Source organism: Vipera ursinii (genome assembly GCF_947247035.1).
Source record: "Vipera ursinii genome assembly, chromosome: 10".
NCBI classification, from domain to species: domain Eukaryota; kingdom Metazoa; phylum Chordata; class Lepidosauria; order Squamata; family Viperidae; genus Vipera; species Vipera ursinii.
Window position 1 is genome coordinate 18,935,241 of NC_139520.1, and position 19,803 is coordinate 18,955,043.

A 19,803-nucleotide genomic window follows, 5' to 3' on the forward strand; every position below is an offset into this window, starting at 1 on the left:
TTAATTGTTCTAACTGTTAGAAAATGTCTCCTTAGTTCATTAAACTAGACACACCCAATTCCTCATGCAAGAAAACAAGCAAGCTCAGAGAGCAGCAAGGACTCCTTAATTACTCTTTTTCTTTAAAAACAAAAATAAATAAATAAGATCTGCTTTCCATCTTGGGGCAGAAGCAGTGTGGTCTGAAAATTTGAGGAAGATGTCCACTGAGCTTGGCACCTTGACACGGACAGATCCCTCTCTATGGCGTTTCACAGTGTGATCCCTCTCTTCATTGAGGAAGTCCTAGTAGATCAGGTAGCCCAAGGTCTCTAATGGATCCATGGGTTTTCAGAGGGCACGTGAGCAGTTTCCAGCTAATCTCAATGTATACATAGTTGTACTTTGACAATAAAGATTCATTCATCTTTCAAAAGGGAACTGGACTTTCTTCGTTTTTCCTTGAAGACGTTTCGCTTCCCATTCAAGAAGCTTCTTCAGTTCTGAAGAAGAAGAAGAAGTTGAACTGAAGAAGCTTCTTGAATGAGAAGCGAAACGTCTTCAAGGAAAAACAAAGAAAGTCCAGTTGCCTTTTGAAAAGGGCAACCACCATGACCTCGATGAGTGAGAATCTCCATAGACAAAGGATCAGATGGGTAATTCAGTTGAAATCTTTATATATAACGCTCTCTCCATCATAAGCATCAAATATGTATCAGAATGATTTATCTTCTCCTTTTCTTCTTAGTGGAAGACGAAATATCCCAAACTTATTCTCAAGACCTCCGAGAAGATCCCTCAAGACATCCACAAAGAAGTCCAGACAGCCTTTTTCACTTTACGAAAGCATGCTTGTTTCTTCCAAGACCTTGTAAGGATCAAAGGGAAGGATTTTGTTACCCCCGTGTCTCGTATATTAATTGGGAACCCGGGGTGCACTTACAAATATTTAAACACCAGGTTATTTACAGTCCCTTGGCCTACAGAAGGCTACGACATCAACTATTCAAATCCTGAAATATCTCTGGCTTGTAAAGCGTTCATCAGGCTTAATGACTACTTGCGGAGAGAATCTTTGCTGGGTTTTCAAGAGCAGGATTCGGCCCAGGCAACAGGAATGGAGAATTCACCCCTCGGGGACGGGAATCAAGATTATGCTCCTAACGTTACCGAGGTGGAGGCTGTTTTGCAAGATCAAAACCCTTCTTCTCCGGTCCCGAAGTGTGACTCCACCGTCCTGAAAGAGAGAACGTCTTACAACCTGACATTATTAAATTATATGGATCCCCAGGAAATGCCGTCCTTGAAACCGGAGCCCTATTTTGGCATGGGGAGAATGGCTGTGAGTTGGCACCATGATGAAAACCTAATGGAAAGGTCAACAGTGGCAGTCTACAGTTACAGCGTGGAAGGTGGGTTGAGCCGTCGAGTGGCAAGCTAAGTTAACAAAGTAAATCTTGTTAGGTGAAGGTGGAGGGGTGGTGGTGATGGTGGGGGAAATCTTTCTGTAAGCAAAAGCCATTTTGGCCTTCAGGTTTAGGTGCCCAGGAAGAACTTGCTTCAGAAACCCCCCCCCCCAAAAAAAAACACTTGTGGGACCACGAGAAGAAAAAATAGGCAGGCCCAGGACAAAAAAGGTAACTTGATCTCATTAAGGATTTATTGTAGGAACACCAACTTAAGTACAGTGAATATGTACTAACACAGTGGTCCTCAACCCTGTGGTCCGTGAAACCCTGGGGGGTGGGTGGGTGTGTCACGATGTCACAGGGGGTCCATGAAGGCTTAACAAAATGTTATGGTTTAAATTTTGAGTGAGGTCTTGGGGGTCCGTGGCCACAAAAGGTATTTAAAAGGGGGGGGTCCACGGTGAAGCAAAGTTTGAGAACTGTACTAAAGTATGAATTTATATAATATTACCTACAGGTAGACTTCGACTGCTAAGCTTGTAAGCCGCCCTGAGTCTTCGGAGAAGGGCGGGATATAAATGGAATTAAAATAAATAAAATAAAAATAGTTTATTTAGTGGCTATTCAAAGTGACAACGGCACTGAAGAAGGAGACTTACGACCATTCTTCACACTTACGACCGTTGCAGCCTGCCCAGTCACACTTAACAACCGTGTGACTGAACAGCTGCAGTGATTCGCTTAGCAGCCGTGACGAGAAAGGTCGCAAAATGGGGAAAAATCCCCTTTAAGAGCTGTCTCGCTTGGCAAAGGAAATTTTGGGCACAATCGTAGCTGTACGTCTAGGACTACGTGCGCATGTTACATATTTTATGTATATTATGCTACGTATAAAAACGAGAAGAATTGGTGGCCAGTCTGCAGAGTGTCCTTAACTGCCCTTGGGCAGTTCTGCTTAACAACATTGTCCAGACTCGTCACTTTGGCTTGTAGCTAGGCCTAGAGTTATTCCTTTTGGGAGCTTAGTTTTTGCAAAAAACCGCCTGCAGCTTTGCTATATATTTGCAAAACATTCGTGTTTTTTTCTTCCTGGGGCAAGTAGTTTGTTCCTCCCTCTGCATTTTTCTCGATATTTGGAGGAGGTAGGAGAGATGGTAGAATAAAAGAGAGAAAAAAGGGGGGGGGTTCAAACCGAGCAAGCTAGGCGATTTTTGCTATCGCTGGGCTTATCTCGAGCACTTTAAGTGGGCTGAAAAGTTACTATAATTAAACTGCTGATCAGGAGCCAAGGAAATCGATCCCTTACAATCTCTGTGCCACATTTTCTCACAGATCTGTATTTCCAAGGCATCTACTCTGTGTTTCTCTCTCTGTGTGTGTGTGTGTGTGTATTTGAGCCAACATGACACCTCCTTCTATTGGACCTGATTTGTTAGCGATGGACTTATTTCAATCTTCTCTCTTTTCTTTGCACAGAATAAGCAAGCCACAGTACAGAGTTGGAAGAGACTTTGGAGGTCTTCTAGTCCAACCCCCTCCTCAAGCAGGAAACCCTATACCAGGGGTAGGCAACCTTGGCTCTTTTATGACTCGTGGACTTCAACTCCCAGAATTCCTGAGCCAGCCACGCTGAGGGGAAAGGGAGAGGCTTCCAAGCGGAGCCAGGCTGGCTCAGGAATCCTGGGAGTTGAAGTCCACCAGTCATAAAAGAGCCACGGTTGCCTACCCCCTGCCCTATACCATTTCAGATAAGTAGCGGTACAATCTTTTTTCTTCAAAACCTTATTTGCATGCTTTTGAACTGCTAGGCCAGGGGTAGGCAACCTCGGCTCTTTTATGACTCATGGACTTCAACTTCCCAGAATTCCTGAGCCAGCCACGCTCCCTCAGGGGAAAGGGAGAGGCTTCCAAGCTGAGCCAGGCTGACTCAGGAATTCTGGGAGTTGAAGTCCATGAGTCATAAAAGAGCCGAGGTTGCCTACCCCTGTGCTAGGCAAAGGCAGGAGCTCATCCTGTGGCAGGATGCTTGGCTCTCAAACCTGGCCCATTGACTTCCCAGCGGTCAAGCCCAGCTTCTTAACCATTGAGCCCCCTTGCTGCCCTTTGGTGCCCTGGTCTCTCTTCCATAAATGGGGAAAGTTCTCCTCTTCAGGATGTAGTGGTGATGCTCCAAAACAGGGTGACGCTGTGCAGCGGTGCCCTCTGAAAGCCTGTTCTGTACCAGCCTGCTACCGGCCCTGCAGCAAAAGCAGGGACAACCCCTTTACAAACGGCAAGAGGCTGGAATAAAGCCTGCCAAATTTATTCACATAAAACAGAGCAAGACAAGACACCAACCATGAAACAGGAGCTAAGAAACAGGAACTATTCAAGCGGTTGCCTTCAGCAAACCAGCCCTCCCACGCATTCCCCTTTTATACAGTTCAGGGCGTGGCCCCTCTCTGCCTCCTTCCGAGGTGCCCCATTGCCTTCCTCTGTTTACTCCTGATTGACTGCCTCCTGCATCGGGCGTCCTTGAACAGGGCCAGCTGTGGGTCATCTTCATCCACGCTGTCAGGCTCACACAGCTGGGTCTGCGTCGTGACCAGGTGGGAGGGGCCTGGCTGAGGGCTCTCATCAAGCTGTCCAACCCCCTCAGCAAGCTCTTCAACACCCCCCTCCTCCTCCTGTGAGTCGTCCGACCCAACTGCCGAACCCACAGGCTGACCCTGAATCACAACAAAGCCTATCAGGTGGGGGAAAACCCCAGAGACCTTCTCTATGCAAGTCCATCATGACTTGACTGTTACGAAGAATCTGTAAATTCAAAAACCTTTGAATCTTTAAATAGAGCACGCGGTTTCACGTTGGCTCCTTGGGCATGCAGTCATGATGCGCCTTTAAACATTTTTACCACCGTATGCTAAATCAAGCAAGCAAGCTGCGGGAGAAGCTTCAACTTCAGTGCGGATATAAACTCGGCCATTTACGAGATAGATCTGTAATTGGAGTTGCCGTTTGGCGGAGAGATTCCTCCGCCGGTTCCCCTTGTAAAAGGTAACGTTGGTTAAATTGGCTGGGTTTTTTTTAAGGTGCCGAGTGCTTCCGGAGGGGCCCTGTGAACTCTTCAGTGGGCGCCGGGACTTTCTGGGAATGCCAGAATCTCAGCCTCTCCTAGCACCTTGCTGATTATGCGCTCGGCGTACGGTTATACGATAGTATTAAACTTGACAAAAGTCTCTTTGTCTCCCAATTTACTCGGCAGGGTTTGATCAATAGCTGCCTTGTGCTGGGCTGAATGTGGCGTTAAACCTCCCCCTCCCCCTTTATTTCATAAATCCAAGGAAACTTTTTCAAAGTGCTAATAAGTTAATTAAACGGCAGTGATTAACAGTATTTAACAAAATGTCATAAGTACCTTAGAGGCAGAAAGGTTGAATAATTACAAGATGCATTCTCTCTCTCTTCTCTCTCTCTCTCTCTCTCTCTCTCTCTCTCTCTCTCTCTCTCTCTCTCTCTCTCTCTCTCTCTCTCTCTCTGTGTGTGTGTGTGTGTGTGTGTGTGTGTGTGTGTGTCTGACACACACATATCTCTGGCTTGTGATCTTTTTCAGAAAGCTTTAGTTACAATTAGGTAATTCTGGCCTAATGAAAACAAACCCCTTTGATTTGGTTCCAGTCTGTGGCACAGGACGCTAACCGATCGTGTGTTTGATTTGGGTTAATGCATGGTGGATGGCTTCACCCATTTTTTTTTTATAAGCCATGATTAAAGCATGCTAAGTTTTAAATGTAATATAGGAAGCCAGGCTGGGTGTGTCCCGAATCCTTAATTATAGTGATGAAGTACTTTTCAGATGTTGGACATCAATAATAGGGAACAGCTCTCCATTTACTTTGGGTACCTCTAACATAATATGCTAGGATGAGAGTCGTGTCATATAAATTTAACAAATAAATAAAAATAACTAAGTGTTAAGTCCCACTGATAGGAGGGAATATCTTTAGCTCAGGGCTGAAATGAGAGGTCCTTGATGCTCTCTGAGCTTCGTGTTTTTCTTGCAGATGTTTCATTAATCAACTAGGTAACATCATCAGTGCTAGATGATGATGATGTAGCACTGATGGGGTTACCTAGTTGGGCAATGAAACGTCTACAAGAAAGCAATCAAATTTGAGGAGACCCAAGGACCCCACAAACGTAAGTCTGTTGCCACAATATTTAAACTACATTTCCCGGAACCCCAGAATTCCACTGTAAACGTTTTTTTAAGTCTTTATGCTATTGGATTCTTAAAACATTTTATGAATCAGCCATGATTCTCTGGCTGTTCCAAGCACCTCCTAATATTTTTTCCCCTCCAGCTGCTTTCAAGTTCCTGTTTCATTTTACAATTAAACTTGTTGATGTTGATCTATGCGGTCCCTGAAAACTTGACTGTTCGTACTCAAAAGGCTGTCTCCTATTTCATGTATTCTAATGACAGGTGGATTTCACTGGTCTACTTAAGCTAATAGCTTCTGTGGTTATAAATCTCAGGGACCAAAAGCTGTGGATTTAAAATCAACCCATCAGCCGGGTCTTGACAATCTAAGCCTGTGACTCTCAAATACAGCATTCCCCTGGCATGCTGTAAGAGAGAAAGATGCTATTTTGGGCTAAGTAAACTTCAGTGTGTTCTTTTATATTAGGTGTGCTGAATTCTCACTGACTCGGAACCTAAAACCCCACATTTTGGTCTTGAAATAATGTATGCTTCATCAGTGGAGACTTTTAAGAAGAGACTGGACAGCCATTTGTCTGAAATGGTACAGGGGGGCTGGACTAGAAGACCTCCAAGGTCCCTTCCAGATCTATTCTGATTTAAAATGAAATGCAGTCTCTGGTTGATCCCTTGTCAGCATTCAGACTTTAGGCTAAATACGTGGAGGTCATTTTAAAGCAGGCACCATATCACTGTGTAATGTAATCTTGTAGCTCTATTTATATTAGAACTATCTATAATAATCACTGTATAATAAGGCTTTTATTATTTATTTATTTATTTATTTAATTAATTAATTAAATTTCTATACCGCCCTATTCCCGAAGGACTCAGGGTGGTTTACAGGGCAGCATAAAATACAATATAAAAATAATATAGAATTAAAATACATTAAATTAATTAAGCCCAATTAAAACAACATTTAAAAAGCTAAAACTCCTTCAGTCCAGGCCTGATAGATCGAAAAACCAGGTTTTCAGGTCCCGGCGAAACGAACGCATATCGGGGGGCGGTCCTAAGTTATTGATCCTACCTATTTATTATTGACATACAATCCTAGGGCATCATTCAATGCAATAAAAATACAGAATGCTTGCTGTACACATTGCATCTGGCAACAAAAGGGAGGACACAATGAGTCACACACCTAAGGTTATAGGGCCAAGCTATATCACCCATAGCTCTTGATTTCTGTAAAAGTTAACAATCTGGGATAGTTAGCAGAAGATTAATTCTTCTCCTCCCACACACCTTCAAAACCATAAGTTCACACAACAGTACTACCTAATGTCTGTGTATATTTAACCATGCTGTATGGCTGTAATACATGGGAAAATCCCATTGGAGGAAAATTCCACTTAGGGTTAGGGTTAGGGTTAGGTCACCATGAACACATAGAGAAAAATGGACATCACCAACAAATTCGGAGTGCTTGGGTATGGTTAGGAGGGCACTGACTTTTCTAGGCTGCCTTTTCTATGTTTCCTGGTAAAATTCTATTCTATTCTATTCTATTCTATTCTATTCTATTCTATTCTATTCTATTCTATTCTATTCTATTCTATTCTATTCTATTCTATTCTATTCTATTCTATTCTATTCTTCTATTCTACTCTACTCTACTCTACTCTACTCTATATTCTATTCTATTCTATTCTATTCTATTCTATTCTATTCTATTCTATTCTATTCTATTCTATTCTATTCTATTCTATTCTATTCTATTCTATTCTATTCTATTCTATTCTTTAAAACTCCAGTGATTGAGCACTCACAACTTCCAAAATTAAAAGATCCTATTGATTGTTCTCACTGTCAGGAAATTCCTCCTCAGTTCTAGGCTGCTTCTCTCCTTATTTAGTTTCCATCCATTGCTTCTTGTCTTCTGGGGCTTTGGGAAATAGGTTGACTTCCCCCCCCCAACTCCCTTCTTTGCAGTCCTCTTCCTTCTGTTGCTTTGTATGTACACTGAGAGCTTCTGCACTAGAGACAAATTCCTTATGTGTCTAATCACACTTGGCCAAATAAAGCATTCTAGTTCCTCCCATAGCTGATGTTGCTCCTGAGAGTATCATGGGGAGAATCAAGGATCAGAACATTTTGGCTTGAAAGAGGAAGCCACGTTTGTCAATTTTTTCATGAACCACAGCTAGCAGATACGAAGAAATACTGCAGTATATAGTTTTTCTGTCTGCAACGGTGTAGTCTCCTCTCCAGGAAGCAGGATTGTGCCTTTTAGATGTAAAGGATCCTTCTGCATAGATGCCTCCTTCACCGGTGTTGTTTTTGGCGACTTGCCTCTGAAGGCTTACTGAAGTGCGTAAATCTTGAACAGTAATAAACAACTGGATCTGTTAGTTGACAAGTTAATGTTTAGCAGGCTAACAAACCTGTGATTGACTGCGGTTTTTGACTGTTTGGGAAAGGCCTTTCATAACGTGGACTTTCGGTCCATGCGCGTGCATTTTGCACAAGGAACGCTAATAATAAAATAATATTTTCGAAAAGAATCTCGACCGTGTCGAGCGGCTTTAAGTAAATTTGCACCTTGGTTGGATTTCGGTGAGAACTTATGACAGCTTCTCGGTCACTAATGATTTTATAAACTGGTTTGCAATGTTCCCGTCGATTGATAATTTACTAGTAATCCCCCTCTATTTGCTGCTTAATAGATGCAAGGTCAGTTAACAGCAATTTAAAAAGGCTGCAAGGAATTGTTTTCTGGGATTTAAAAAAAAATAATCTCCCAGCAGTAAGGAAAATGTTAAAAGATGTCAGCTCTGGAACGAATCTGGAAAGATTACTGGAAGTAGGATTGGCTTCACCACAGAGGCACCCAGAATAACCAGCAAAGGTGCCAGTTGCCAAGACAATTTGCATTTCAGTTTTGGCAGCTGCCCAAAATGCCAACAACATGCTAGGCTGCATCAATAGAGGGATAGAATCAAGGTCACGTGAAGTGTTAATACCACTTTACAAGGTCTTGGTAAAGTGGTATTACTTGGAATACTGCATCCAGTTTTGGTCACCACGATGTAAAAAAGATGTTGAGACTCTAGAAAGAGTGCAGAGAAGAGCAGCAAAGGGGACTGGAGGCTAAAACTTACAAGGAACGGTTGCTAGAAATGGGTATGGCTAGTTTAATGAAGAGAAGGGCGAGGGGTGACATGATGGCAGTGTTATAATATCTCAGGGGCTGCCCCAAAGAAGAGGGAGTCAAGCTATTCTCCAAAGCACCTGAAGGCAGGACAAGAAGCTATGGATGGAAACTAACCAAGGAGAGAAGCAACCTAGAACTAAGGAGAAATTTCCTGACAGTTAGAACAATTAATCAGTCTTTCTTTGAAGAATCTCCATACAGTTGGCAACTTTTATTTTATTTTACAAGGGGCTAGGCTGACATCTTAGAAAGGGATCTGGTGAGTGTCATATTAGCTGAGTCATGATGCTGTATGTATGGACACAGATGTGGGAAGGGTGCATGAATCCTGAACATTAATCAGAAACAATCTGGATATATACAACAGTCATTTTCATCCATTCTTCATTCCTTAGGATTTTCCATGTTCCGTTCCTTTCATCTTTGTTCATTCTTCTTTCCAAAATTTTAGAGAGTAAGCTTCATTGGGCAAAACAGTCAACAATTAATCAAAAAGGTGTCTGGTTTGGTTATTTTTTCCTCCTATACGTGAATTCTACTTTGCACATCCTTTTCTGTCTAACTCCTCTTATTCATTTGCAAGAGTTGGTTGTAAGATGGGCGGCTCTACAAAGGTTTTAAATAAATACATACATAAATTTGAATTCACTTCTATGATGTCTATGCACGTGTTGTGTAAACTAAAAGATTTGAAGTTGTGTAGGCAATTGGAAGAGAATAAGAGAATAGCAGAGTTGGAAGGGATCTTGGAAGTCCCAACCCCCTGTTCAGGCAGGAATCCCTATACTATTTCAGACAAATGGTTGTCCAATGCCTTCTTAAACTTCCAGAGATGGAGCACCTACAACTTCTGGTGGCAAGCTGTTCCATTGGTTAATTGTTCTAACTGTCAAGAAGTTTCTCCTTAGTTCCAGGTTGCTTCTCTCCTTGATTAGTTTCCATCCATTGCTTCTTGTCCTGCCTTCAGGTGCTTTGGAGAATAGGTTGACCCCCTCTTTGTGGCAGCCCCTCAAATATTGGAAGACTGCTGTCATGTCACCCCTGGTCCTTCTCTTCATTAGACTAGTTGTTGTTAGTTGCAAAGTTGTGTCCGACCCATCGTGACCCCATGGACCACGTTCCTCCAGGCCTTCCTGTCCTCTACCATCTTCTGGAGTCCATTTAGGCTCACGTCTACTGCTTCAGTGACTCCATCCAGCCACCTCCTTCTCTGTCGTCCCCTTCTTCTCTTGCCCCCCATCTTTCCCAGCATTAGGCTCTTCTCCAGTGAGTTCTTCCTTCTCATTAGGTGGCCAAAGGATTTGAGTTTTAGCTTCAGGATCTGGCCTTCTAAAGAGACTAGACATACCCCCAATTCCTGCAACCATTCTTCAGGTGCCTCTACTTTCCTAGAAGGGTGAATCTTTTGCTAACAGAGGCCATTAACCAGTAGAATTCAACCACTGAATTGGACGCCAAGTGACGGCGTCAGTTAAAATATCATTATCCAATAGAAGTCTCTTTAACCAACCAGTAGCCTTATTTTTGCTGTATGTGTGTAACACAGAGACAATTCCGAATACTCGCGTTCTCTAAATCTCTTCAGAAAGAAAGAAAGAAAGAAAAAAGGCTTACTTAGGCAAACAAATTTATTTTTTTTACCCCATGCAAAGAGTTGTCAGAGCCATCGTTCTTCCTTCTCTTATTTTTATCATAACTTTTCAACTCCCCAAACTGGAAAAAAAAAGATTTATAACTTTCATTATTTCATGCACAGAGAGACACCGCTGCTGACCTCAGCTTCTTAATGCTGAGGTTGTTCATCACACGCGGCTGATGGGATATTTATTTAGATCGGGGTTTTACATGTCAGTCATAAAATAAGGAAATGCTTGCCAAGTTGATTTTTTTTTTTTTTAAGATTCGAGGGAGTTTTGTCATTGTGTTTGCCTGCTTTTTGAGAGATCCTTCAGATCTGATTCCCGAAGTTCTCTCTCCTGTTTTGAATATCAGAGTGCTTGCTTATTTGCCGTAATTTTTTTTCTCTGAAAACAAAACGAAAATGGAAATTATACTGAGAGGAGCTAACCGCTTTTTACAAAAAATAAACCCTGTTAAAAATCAGTGCTAAGAGTAAGTTAGCAATTATTTGACAGGAGTACAGAAGTCAACGTTCTGTTTTCTTATTTTCTAATTCTTTTCTTTTTTCTTTTTCTTTTTATATTTTCACTGCATTGTAGTGTGTTCACATAGCAACTTCCCGTGCTCGATTATGGAGGGAAGTTCAACAGTTAAGGCTGGAATCACACAGCTGGAATCTAATTTGTTGCACAAACAAATTAGCTTGTACAAACTAGCCTACATTTGTGGCTTACTTAAAAAAGGAGCCAGCAAAATTGCTGCAATGTGTACATCCACCCAATTGTAAAATGAGGTTGGGAGATGGGAGTCAACAGTTTATTCGCTGACTTGATGTTCAGATTTCTTTTGTGAGGTTGTGGTTTCCTTGTTCTTTTAAAACTTCTACAGGGGAAGATTTGTTCTTGTATTTGAAGAGGGTTTTTTTGTTTTGTTTCAGAAGCTGATGGTGGTGTTCTTGAAGAAAAATCTGCAGCTGGCAGAGATCCAGATGTTTGGCATGTTGGCCTGAAAGTTGCTTGGGATATAGAGACACCAGGCTTAGCAATTCCACTTCATCAGGGAGACTGTTACTTTATGCTTGGTAAGTTCAAACACAAAGTTTATGTTCTATTCTACTCTACTCTACTCTACTCTACTCTACTCTATATTCTATTCTATCATGATTCTAGTCTATTCTATTCTCTTTTCTGGACTTGCCTCCAGATGTTGTGGGTGCTCCATCACTGGAGGTTTTTAAGAAGAAATTGGACAGTCACTTGTCTGAAATGGTCTAGGGTTTCCTGCTTGAGCAAAGGGTTGGATTAGAAGACCTCCAAGGTCCCTTACAACTCTACTATTCTGTTATTCCTGGGCTTTTCATGAAAAAACTGGGACTATGACCCAACTTTAATTATGGTCAAAAAGTGGACAAATTGTATATGTCAACCCTCCAGAGATAAATCTTATTGCTATACCGTGAAGGGTTTATTGATGTTTAGCTTAGTGTTTTTGGCGAATCGACCAAGTGATGACTTGCAAACTATGCTTTATGGTTTAGCAACCCACTGCGGTTAATCACACTATGGGTTTGCACAATATTTAAAGCTGCATTTAAATGATATTTCCTCCACTTCTAGAACAAGGAGAGTTTTTCTGGGGGTGAATGAGGGGATGGGATCAAAGTTGGGAGAAAATAGCCAGAGTTTCCCCTAAGACAATTAGCTGTGTTTTTGCCATAAATTATGATGCTATGCAAAATGACTTGCACCAGAAAAAAAATGTGTATTGCACAAATACACAGTGTATTATGCATGCAAATTATAACCGTATTCTGCATCATAGCTTTGCCCCTTGAGGAAAAATCCTGCCTAGATCATACAGTGTAACCTATCCTAGCAGTAGGTGTCAGTTGTTGCATAAGGCAGAATAACAACAACAACAACAACAACGTGGCAGTGCCTGGAGACAGCAGAGCAAACGAGAAGATAACAAAATACAAAGACCTACAAATAGAAACAGAACGACTGTGGCAAAGGCAAGCAAGGTGGTACCAATAGTAATAGGCACCTTGAGTGCAATCCCAAAACAACTGGAGCACCACTGGAACACCATCATCGGCATTGACAAATTCACCATCAGTCAATTGCAAAAGGCGGCCTTACTAGGAACTGCTTCCATCCTGCGACGATTATCTGTAACACCATCACACATCCACATCTGCCTATTCCAGGTCCTTGGTAAGGACTCGATAGACAAAAATGCCAAATCCAATCTGAACATCTGGCTGTCTATGTGATGATTAATAATAATAATAATAATAATAATAATAATAATAATAATGATGATGATGATGATGATGATGATGATGATGTTGGAAGGGACCTTGGAAGAACAATACATGTCGGGCCTGTTGAAGCCACAGCTGTTTGTTATAGATCAAAGGATTGCTGGAAGGTTAGGGGCTTAAACGCAGCTGGGGGATAAATTCAACCGGGCCTCCCTTTGGTGGGGAGTAAGACGGAGTAAACATCCTCAGAAGCCCGAGTGAGTTAGACTTCAAGGCACAGCCAAAACTGAGCACCTTTGAGTGGAGTTGATGTGTGGTTGGAAAATTACAGGCTCAACCGGGGAAACCTCTTTGGTACGGCCGCCTTTCAGTGGGTTGACTTCGGAAACCCGACCCCACTTGTGAGCCGGCGTACCCCCTGCATCTATCTTTTTTTTTCAAGCAACCCCAGCCCCCCCCCAACCCCAACCCCCCAAAATGTACTTATTGCCATTCGGACTTTGATCTTGTGAGATTTCTAAGCTTACAACGGTCTTGTTCCGTTTTCTGTTGATTAATTACGCAGAGTTTCTCCCGCCCCTCTCTTAAACGTGCCTCTTCTGGCAACTGCAGAATAATTTCTTATTTTAGGGGCTTTTAGGAGTGTTGACTTTTTTTTTTTTTTTTTTTGCAATGAAGACGGGATAGTTTTGCAACAGTGCCGGGTGATCCTGGATGTGAGAGATGTTGGTTAAGTGAGCTTTGCCCCAGGTTGTGAGTTTTCTTGCCACCGTGGTCACTGCAAGGGAATCGCTGCGGTTGTTAATAGTTGCTAGACGGTCCTCGACTTACGAACACAACTGAGCCCAATTGTTGCTAAGCGAGACAGCTGTTAAGTGTAGTTTTGGTCCATCCGATGGCCTTTCTTGCCAAAGTTGTTAAGTGTTAAGTTAGTAACAGGATTGTTGGCTGAATCTGGCTTCCCCCCCCCGCCCCCCGCCCCGTTGACTTTGCTTGTCAGAAGGTCATAAAAGAGGATCTCGTGACCCTCCTGGGACACTGTGACCGTCATAAATACGAGCCAGTTGCCAAGCGTCTCAGTTTTGATCACATGACCATAGGGGATGCTGCAACAGCCGTAAGGGTGAAAAACAGTCCTAAGTCACTTTTTTCCAGGGCTGTTGTAACATTGAATGGTCACTAAATGAACTGTTGTAACTTAAGGACTAGCTTATTCCCAGAAACAGCCTCTACCTTGGAATGGAATGGAATGGAATGGAATGGAATAGAATAGAATAGTAGTAGTAGTAGTAGTAGTAGAAGAAGAAGAAGAAGAAGAAGAAGAAGAAGAAGAAGAAGAAGAAGAAGAAGAAGAAGAAGAAGAAGAAGAAGAAGAAGAAGAAGAAGAAGAAGTTGGAAGGGACCTTGGAGGTCATCTAGTCCAACCCCCTGCTCAGGCAGGAAACCTTATACCATTTCAGGCAAATGGCTGTCCAGTCTCTTCTTAAAAACCTCCAGTGTTGGAGCATTCACCACCTCTGGAGGCAGGTTGTTCCACTGGTTAGTTGTCCTCACAGTCAGGAAATTTCTCTTTAGTTCTAGGTTGCTTCTCTCCTTGACTAGTTTCCATCCGTTGCTTCTTGTCCTGCTTTCAGGTGCTTTGGAGAATAGCTAGAATAGAATAGAATAGAATAGAATAGAATAGAATAGAATAGAATAGAATAGAATAGAATAGAATAGAATAGAATAGAATAGAATAGAATGGACCTTGGAGGTCTTCTAGTCCAGCCCCCTGCTCAAGCAGGAGGACCTATACCAGTGATGGCGAACCAAACTGCAACCCAAAACCCACTTATTTATCGCTGGGTGCCAGGTGGGCATAGCCTACTGGGTGGGTATGGCTGTGGTGGTCATGGAAGATTGGGTGGGTGTGGCCAAGGTGGGTGTGGTCACCTCAATGTCTCTCGTGGGGAGGGACACCTGTGGGGGGGTGGCTGGTTGAAGAGGGACAGTTGCCACCTCCGAGGCACGGCGCAGGTGCCCACAGGGAGGGCTCTGAGTGCCGCCTCTGGCACCCGTGCCATAGGTTCGCCACCACTGACCTACACCATTTCAGACAAGTGGCTGTCTCTAGCCTCTTCTTAAAGACCTCCAGGGTTGGAGCATTCACCACTTCTGGTGGCAAGTGGTTCCACTGATTAATTGTCCTCACTGTCAGGAAGTTTCTCCTTAATTCCAGGTTGCTACTCCCTTTGGTCGATTTCCACCAAAGGTCACTAGTGGTGATCAGGTTCACCTCAGGATCCTCTGCTTTCCTAAATAGCACCCGAATGTTGATCATGTGACCGAGGAGGATGCTGCAACAGTCATAAGTGCAAGGGTCCCTTTTCGTCTAATTTCCTTAAAACTCTCTTCAGGGGTGAATAGTCATGTGTACTTCAATGGTCTTTTCCTAGATGATCTGAATACGACCCACCAACATTGTGTGCTGGCTGGTCGGCGGTCAAGATTCAGCTCCACACACCGAGTGGCAGAAGTGAGTAACAAAATTGTGGGAACGGCTATCGAGGGCTGAGAATTTGGACACAGCGACTGAAGATAGTGCACAGACAAATTCACCCTGTTCTTTGCAGCAATGCACAACAAACCTGTTGACCTTTCCTGATTATTATTATTTTTTTACATTTGCTTTTTAACTGCCTCCTACAATCTGAGTCGCTAAGATTTTTTTTGGATACAGGTAACTCCTCTATTTATGACCAGAATTGGAAGTAGAATTTCCATGGCTAAGCAAGGCACTTGTTGACTGAGCTGCGCTTGGTTTTATGACCTTTCTGCCCTTTCTGCCACGGTCGTTCAGTGAATCACCACGGTTAAGTGAATCAAACGGTTGTTAAATGAGCCATTGCAGTTAATCAAGCAGTCGTTAAGCGATTCTGACTTCCCCCGTTAAGGTTGCTTGTCGGAAGTTAAGTGGGAAGGTCACAAATGTTATTTGTATGACCCGGGATGCCGCAACCATCACATATTCAGGTAATGCTCGACTTTACGAGCACAACTCAGCCCAAAATTTCTGTCGCTAAGTGAGACATTTGTTAAGGGAGTTTTGCCCCATTTTACAGCCTTTCTTGCCTCAGATGTTAAGGGAATCACTGCAGATGATAAGTTAGTAACCTGGTTGTTAAGTGAAACACGATTCAAGTGTGTTGTTTAAGAAAACACAACACATACAAACAAGTCTAGTAGGTATCAAGGAGAGGGCAGAGCTGGTGGGTGGAGTTAAGTGAGTCATTAGCCTTGAGCCATTACATTGCCACAAATGTCCGAAGTCCAACCCCTCTTGAATTATGTTGACCTTTATCTGGAACTAATCTTGAATTTGAGCTGATTAGATTCTTGTGCCTGGGCTTGAGCAATAAATCTTCTTAATTGCAACTTAACATATATAAATCTTCTTAATTGCAACTTAACTTATACGGTCCTGATTCTTTGCCCTTGACCTTAGAAGTACCAGTAGTTCAAATACTCTGAATTCCTGGGTAGGACTGATTTGGACTTAGTTTACATTTGATTCATTTAACAGTGGTTTGTTGAGTAGCCCTCTGTGAGTTGTAAGCCATGGTTTAGAGATCTCAGGGACAAGGTTCACCTCATCCACTAAATTATAATAGGATTTACTTGGCTTTGTCTTCCTGCTGTGGTAAAATCCCAGTCTTTTTTATTTTCCATACTAACTTTCTTTTTCTTGTTCATCAATACCAACAGTGCTCAACGGGGACCCTGCCATACATTCTGGACCAATGCAAGGCAGCGCTGGAGAATTTGAACCCCGATCTTGATTTGAAGGGCCCGTCCCTGAAATCATTGGAGGTCGGAGATATAACGCGAGTGGAAAAAACTCACAGTGAGGTAAGAAGAGGGAAGGGGTGGCAATTCTGGAGCTGTTAGAAAAGTAGATGAATTGTTCCTTTCTCTCTGGTTTTACTCTATATAAGATCATCAGCCTCATTTTAGGTCTCCTCACAAGCGTTTAGCATCCAAAATGGCAAGGCCTCAGGGTGCTACTATAGGTTAACAGATGAATTTTAGCACATCTATCGGTTAGAACAGAAGATTTGTTTACAGTATTCTTAACATAACTTCATCCCCAGAAGCATTTCAGGGTATCTTCTTGGTTCTTTTTCTTGTGACCCCAAAATACAGGAAGGAAGGAAGGAAGGGATGGATGAAGGGAAGGAAGGAAGGAGTACAGGAAGGAAAGAAAGAAAGAAAGAAGGGAGGGAGGAAGCAATGAGGGAGGGAGGGCAAAAGGATGAAGAGAAAGAAGGAAGGAGTGAGTACAGGGAGAAAGGATAAAGGGAAGGGAGGGAGGATAAAAGGAAGGAGGAAGGAAGGAAGGAAGGAAGGAAGGAAGGAAGGAAGGAAGGAAGGAAGGAAGGAAGGAAGGAAGGAAGGAAGGTCTTCAGTGACCTCCTCCAGCTTCAGATCTCCAGCTACCTTAGGGCGACACCCTGCAGCACCCCGAACTCTGAGTATTCTGGAAGTTATATCCTCACACATCTGGATGGCACAGAATTGAGGAAGCTGCTCTGGAGGCTTTGATCTCTAAGCCTAGTTTCATCAAAGAGGCAGTATAAATCACCATCAGCTGCCCACCTGGCTTTAGTTGACTGGGAAATGTTAAGTAGGACTGGATTCTTGGCAAAAAGGATGAATCTGAGAACAGATTGTCAGTCCCAGGATGTGAAGTTTTTTTTAGAGTGTACAAATTACTTTAGAATAATGGAGGTAGTTTGGCTGTTTGCTGATCCAGAGAGCCTTGGATTTCAGCTTTTGGTTATTTTAAAAAAAGAAAAAGAAAAAAAGAAAGAACAGCCACTGATTTTCTTTCAGGTAAGCGTGCTTCTGTGACATGGCTGGCTCAGGAATTCTGGGAGTTGAAGTCCACGGGTCATAAAAGAGCCAAGGTTGCCTAACCCTGACCTAAGGCTACTGGAAGGTGTTCAACTAAGCTGTTTCTACCTACCCACACCAGATGTGGTGGGTCTGCTTTTTAGGCAGGTAGATGCTGGAGTGATGTGCTCACCATACCAACTCCCTTACGCTCATCTTAGAAGACACTGTCTCATCGAAAGTCTGGAAGCAAAGTTCAGCCACCAGCTTGTTTGCATCCTGCATGCAAAATAGGACACGTTGCTTGTTCACTGAGATTGACTTGGAACCTGGATCCTGAAATGGAACACGCGCTGCCAAGGTGTTCCGAGCACCAAGAGTGAGGCTGCAGCTGCCAAGCACACTGGTGTCTTAAGGCTGAAGTGTGCTTCCAGCGCACTGCACCGAAATGGCAACTCAGCCGGTGGTCTGCTGGCCTCGGAAAAGAGGAAGCGTATAGATCACTACCTAGGGTGGCATTTAATAAGCCCAGGGCCTTTAAATAATTAACCGGGGACCGATGCCACCCTGGGCTCACCAAATGTCAGCCAACAGCTCTGTGGCCTTTCTCCCATGCCTTATTGACCGTCGCTCTTAAAGCACGCCTTTCATAACGGCTCAAAGGGCGAACGGAGAGGGGTGGATGCGACACAGAGGTAGAATCAAGTGCTAGCAAGCAGGGGAAGATCAAGACAAAAAAAAATTGTGCACGTTTGTACATCTTTCTGCTTTGAGGGCACATACTGCGACGGCTGCCGGTTTTGCCTTAAATGGATTTTTTTCATTGCAACAATTTAAAAAAAAAAATTAGCATGCAGTCTGGGGACTACTAAGGAGGAGCTGTCTTCGGCCACTTTCTCTTACACAAACTATCTACAACTTCATTGTCTCTTGCTCCTTGCTACTCTGGAGTTCAGCCCCCTCCCTCCTTGGATTCTGGACAAGCTTCCCTCACCTTAAAGAGAGAAAACCAGTTTGATGTAGTACTTCAGGCGTCAGGTTAGAAAGCAGGAGAGTGTGAGTTCTAGTTCCACTTTAGGTGCAAAATCTGCTGGGTGACCTTGGGCCTGTCTCTATCCCTCAGCTCCAGGAAGGAGGCAAAGATTTCTGAATTCTTGGCAATAAAACTGCAAGGACTTGTCTGGGTGGTGGCCAGGAATCAAAAATTGTCTTGGAAACCCCCCTCTCCCTTTAAATAACTAAAAAAAAAAAAAACTGGAGATCACCTCTCCTTTCTCTCCTTTATCATCCCTTAGGGGGGGAAAAAGGAGAAATGCCTTTAAATATGGCTCCTTAAAAGTAAAACAGCACCTTTAAATACTGAAGGTTAAATAAACTCGAGCTGAACTCTCTCCCGAAGGGACCCGCATTCTTAACTTTGTAGAATAAGTTAAACTATTTATGTAACCTTTTTTTTGAAACGCTAACATCCACTTCTGTTAACCAGTGTCCACTAATCCTCTCTGTGTATTTTACAAACGGGGTTTCCTTCTATTTTTTTTTGTCTAAATATTTGCATCTATAGCCTCTTTTTTTTTCTCTCTCTCTTTGTTTAAACAAAATCTATAGAAAGCTGTTACAACTCATCAAGCAGGTATTTAGCAACCGTCAACTTAATGTCCCTTCTGTTTTGCCTAAAGGAGGAGGAAGCCAGTGTAGGGGTGCGAAAATCCTCCCAGGTGAAAAGTTAATTGTAGAACTCTTGCTTCATCTCCAAGTTTCTCTTTGTTTGCCGCCCATCACAAGGCAAGTTAGGATAAAGAGAACATGTTTCTTTGTGGTCGCAGGTGAAGGCTGAAATGGAATTTAAGCGTCTTTGGGTGTACAAACATGTCGATTGTAAGCAGAGATAAATAGGCAGTTCCAGTTGACCAGAATTGACAACCATATTGGAACATTTCTTTGAGGGGGAAAAAAAAACTAGAAGAAAGAAAGAACATCAAGAAGTGAGACTTACAGAGAAAAAGGAACTGTGTTTGCTTTTGAAATGTTAAATGTTGTATGGTCGGGTTCAAGCTGTGCTCTTGGCAACATAAAATATTGAACTTGGTTGTTTTCAAACCGTCTTGGAGATTTTTAACCTGTTGTATCACTGTAAAGTAGAGGAAGCCGGTTGGGTTTAGCAGTTAAGGCACCAGGCTAGTAAGCAGGAGATCGTGAGTTCTAGTCCCGCCTTAGGCGTGAAAACCAGCTGGGTGACTTTGGACCAATCACC

General features: G+C 42.9%; 1 protein-coding gene across 2 annotated transcripts in view; it reads left to right on the forward strand.

Annotated features, from left to right (window-relative positions):
- The window catches only part of FTO (FTO alpha-ketoglutarate dependent dioxygenase), a 151,362-nt gene that overhangs the window by 30,202 nt on the left and 101,357 nt on the right, over window positions 1-19,803 (forward strand). For both annotated transcript variants that reach the window (XM_083370606.1, XM_083370607.1), the window contains exons 3-6: window positions 728-1,391; window positions 11,349-11,492; window positions 15,113-15,192; window positions 16,422-16,565. In XM_083370606.1, coding sequence (XP_083226732.1) covers window positions 728-1,391; window positions 11,349-11,492; window positions 15,113-15,192; window positions 16,422-16,565 — 1,032 coding nt within the window. The remainder of the gene's footprint in view (window positions 1-727; window positions 1,392-11,348; window positions 11,493-15,112; window positions 15,193-16,421; window positions 16,566-19,803) is intronic.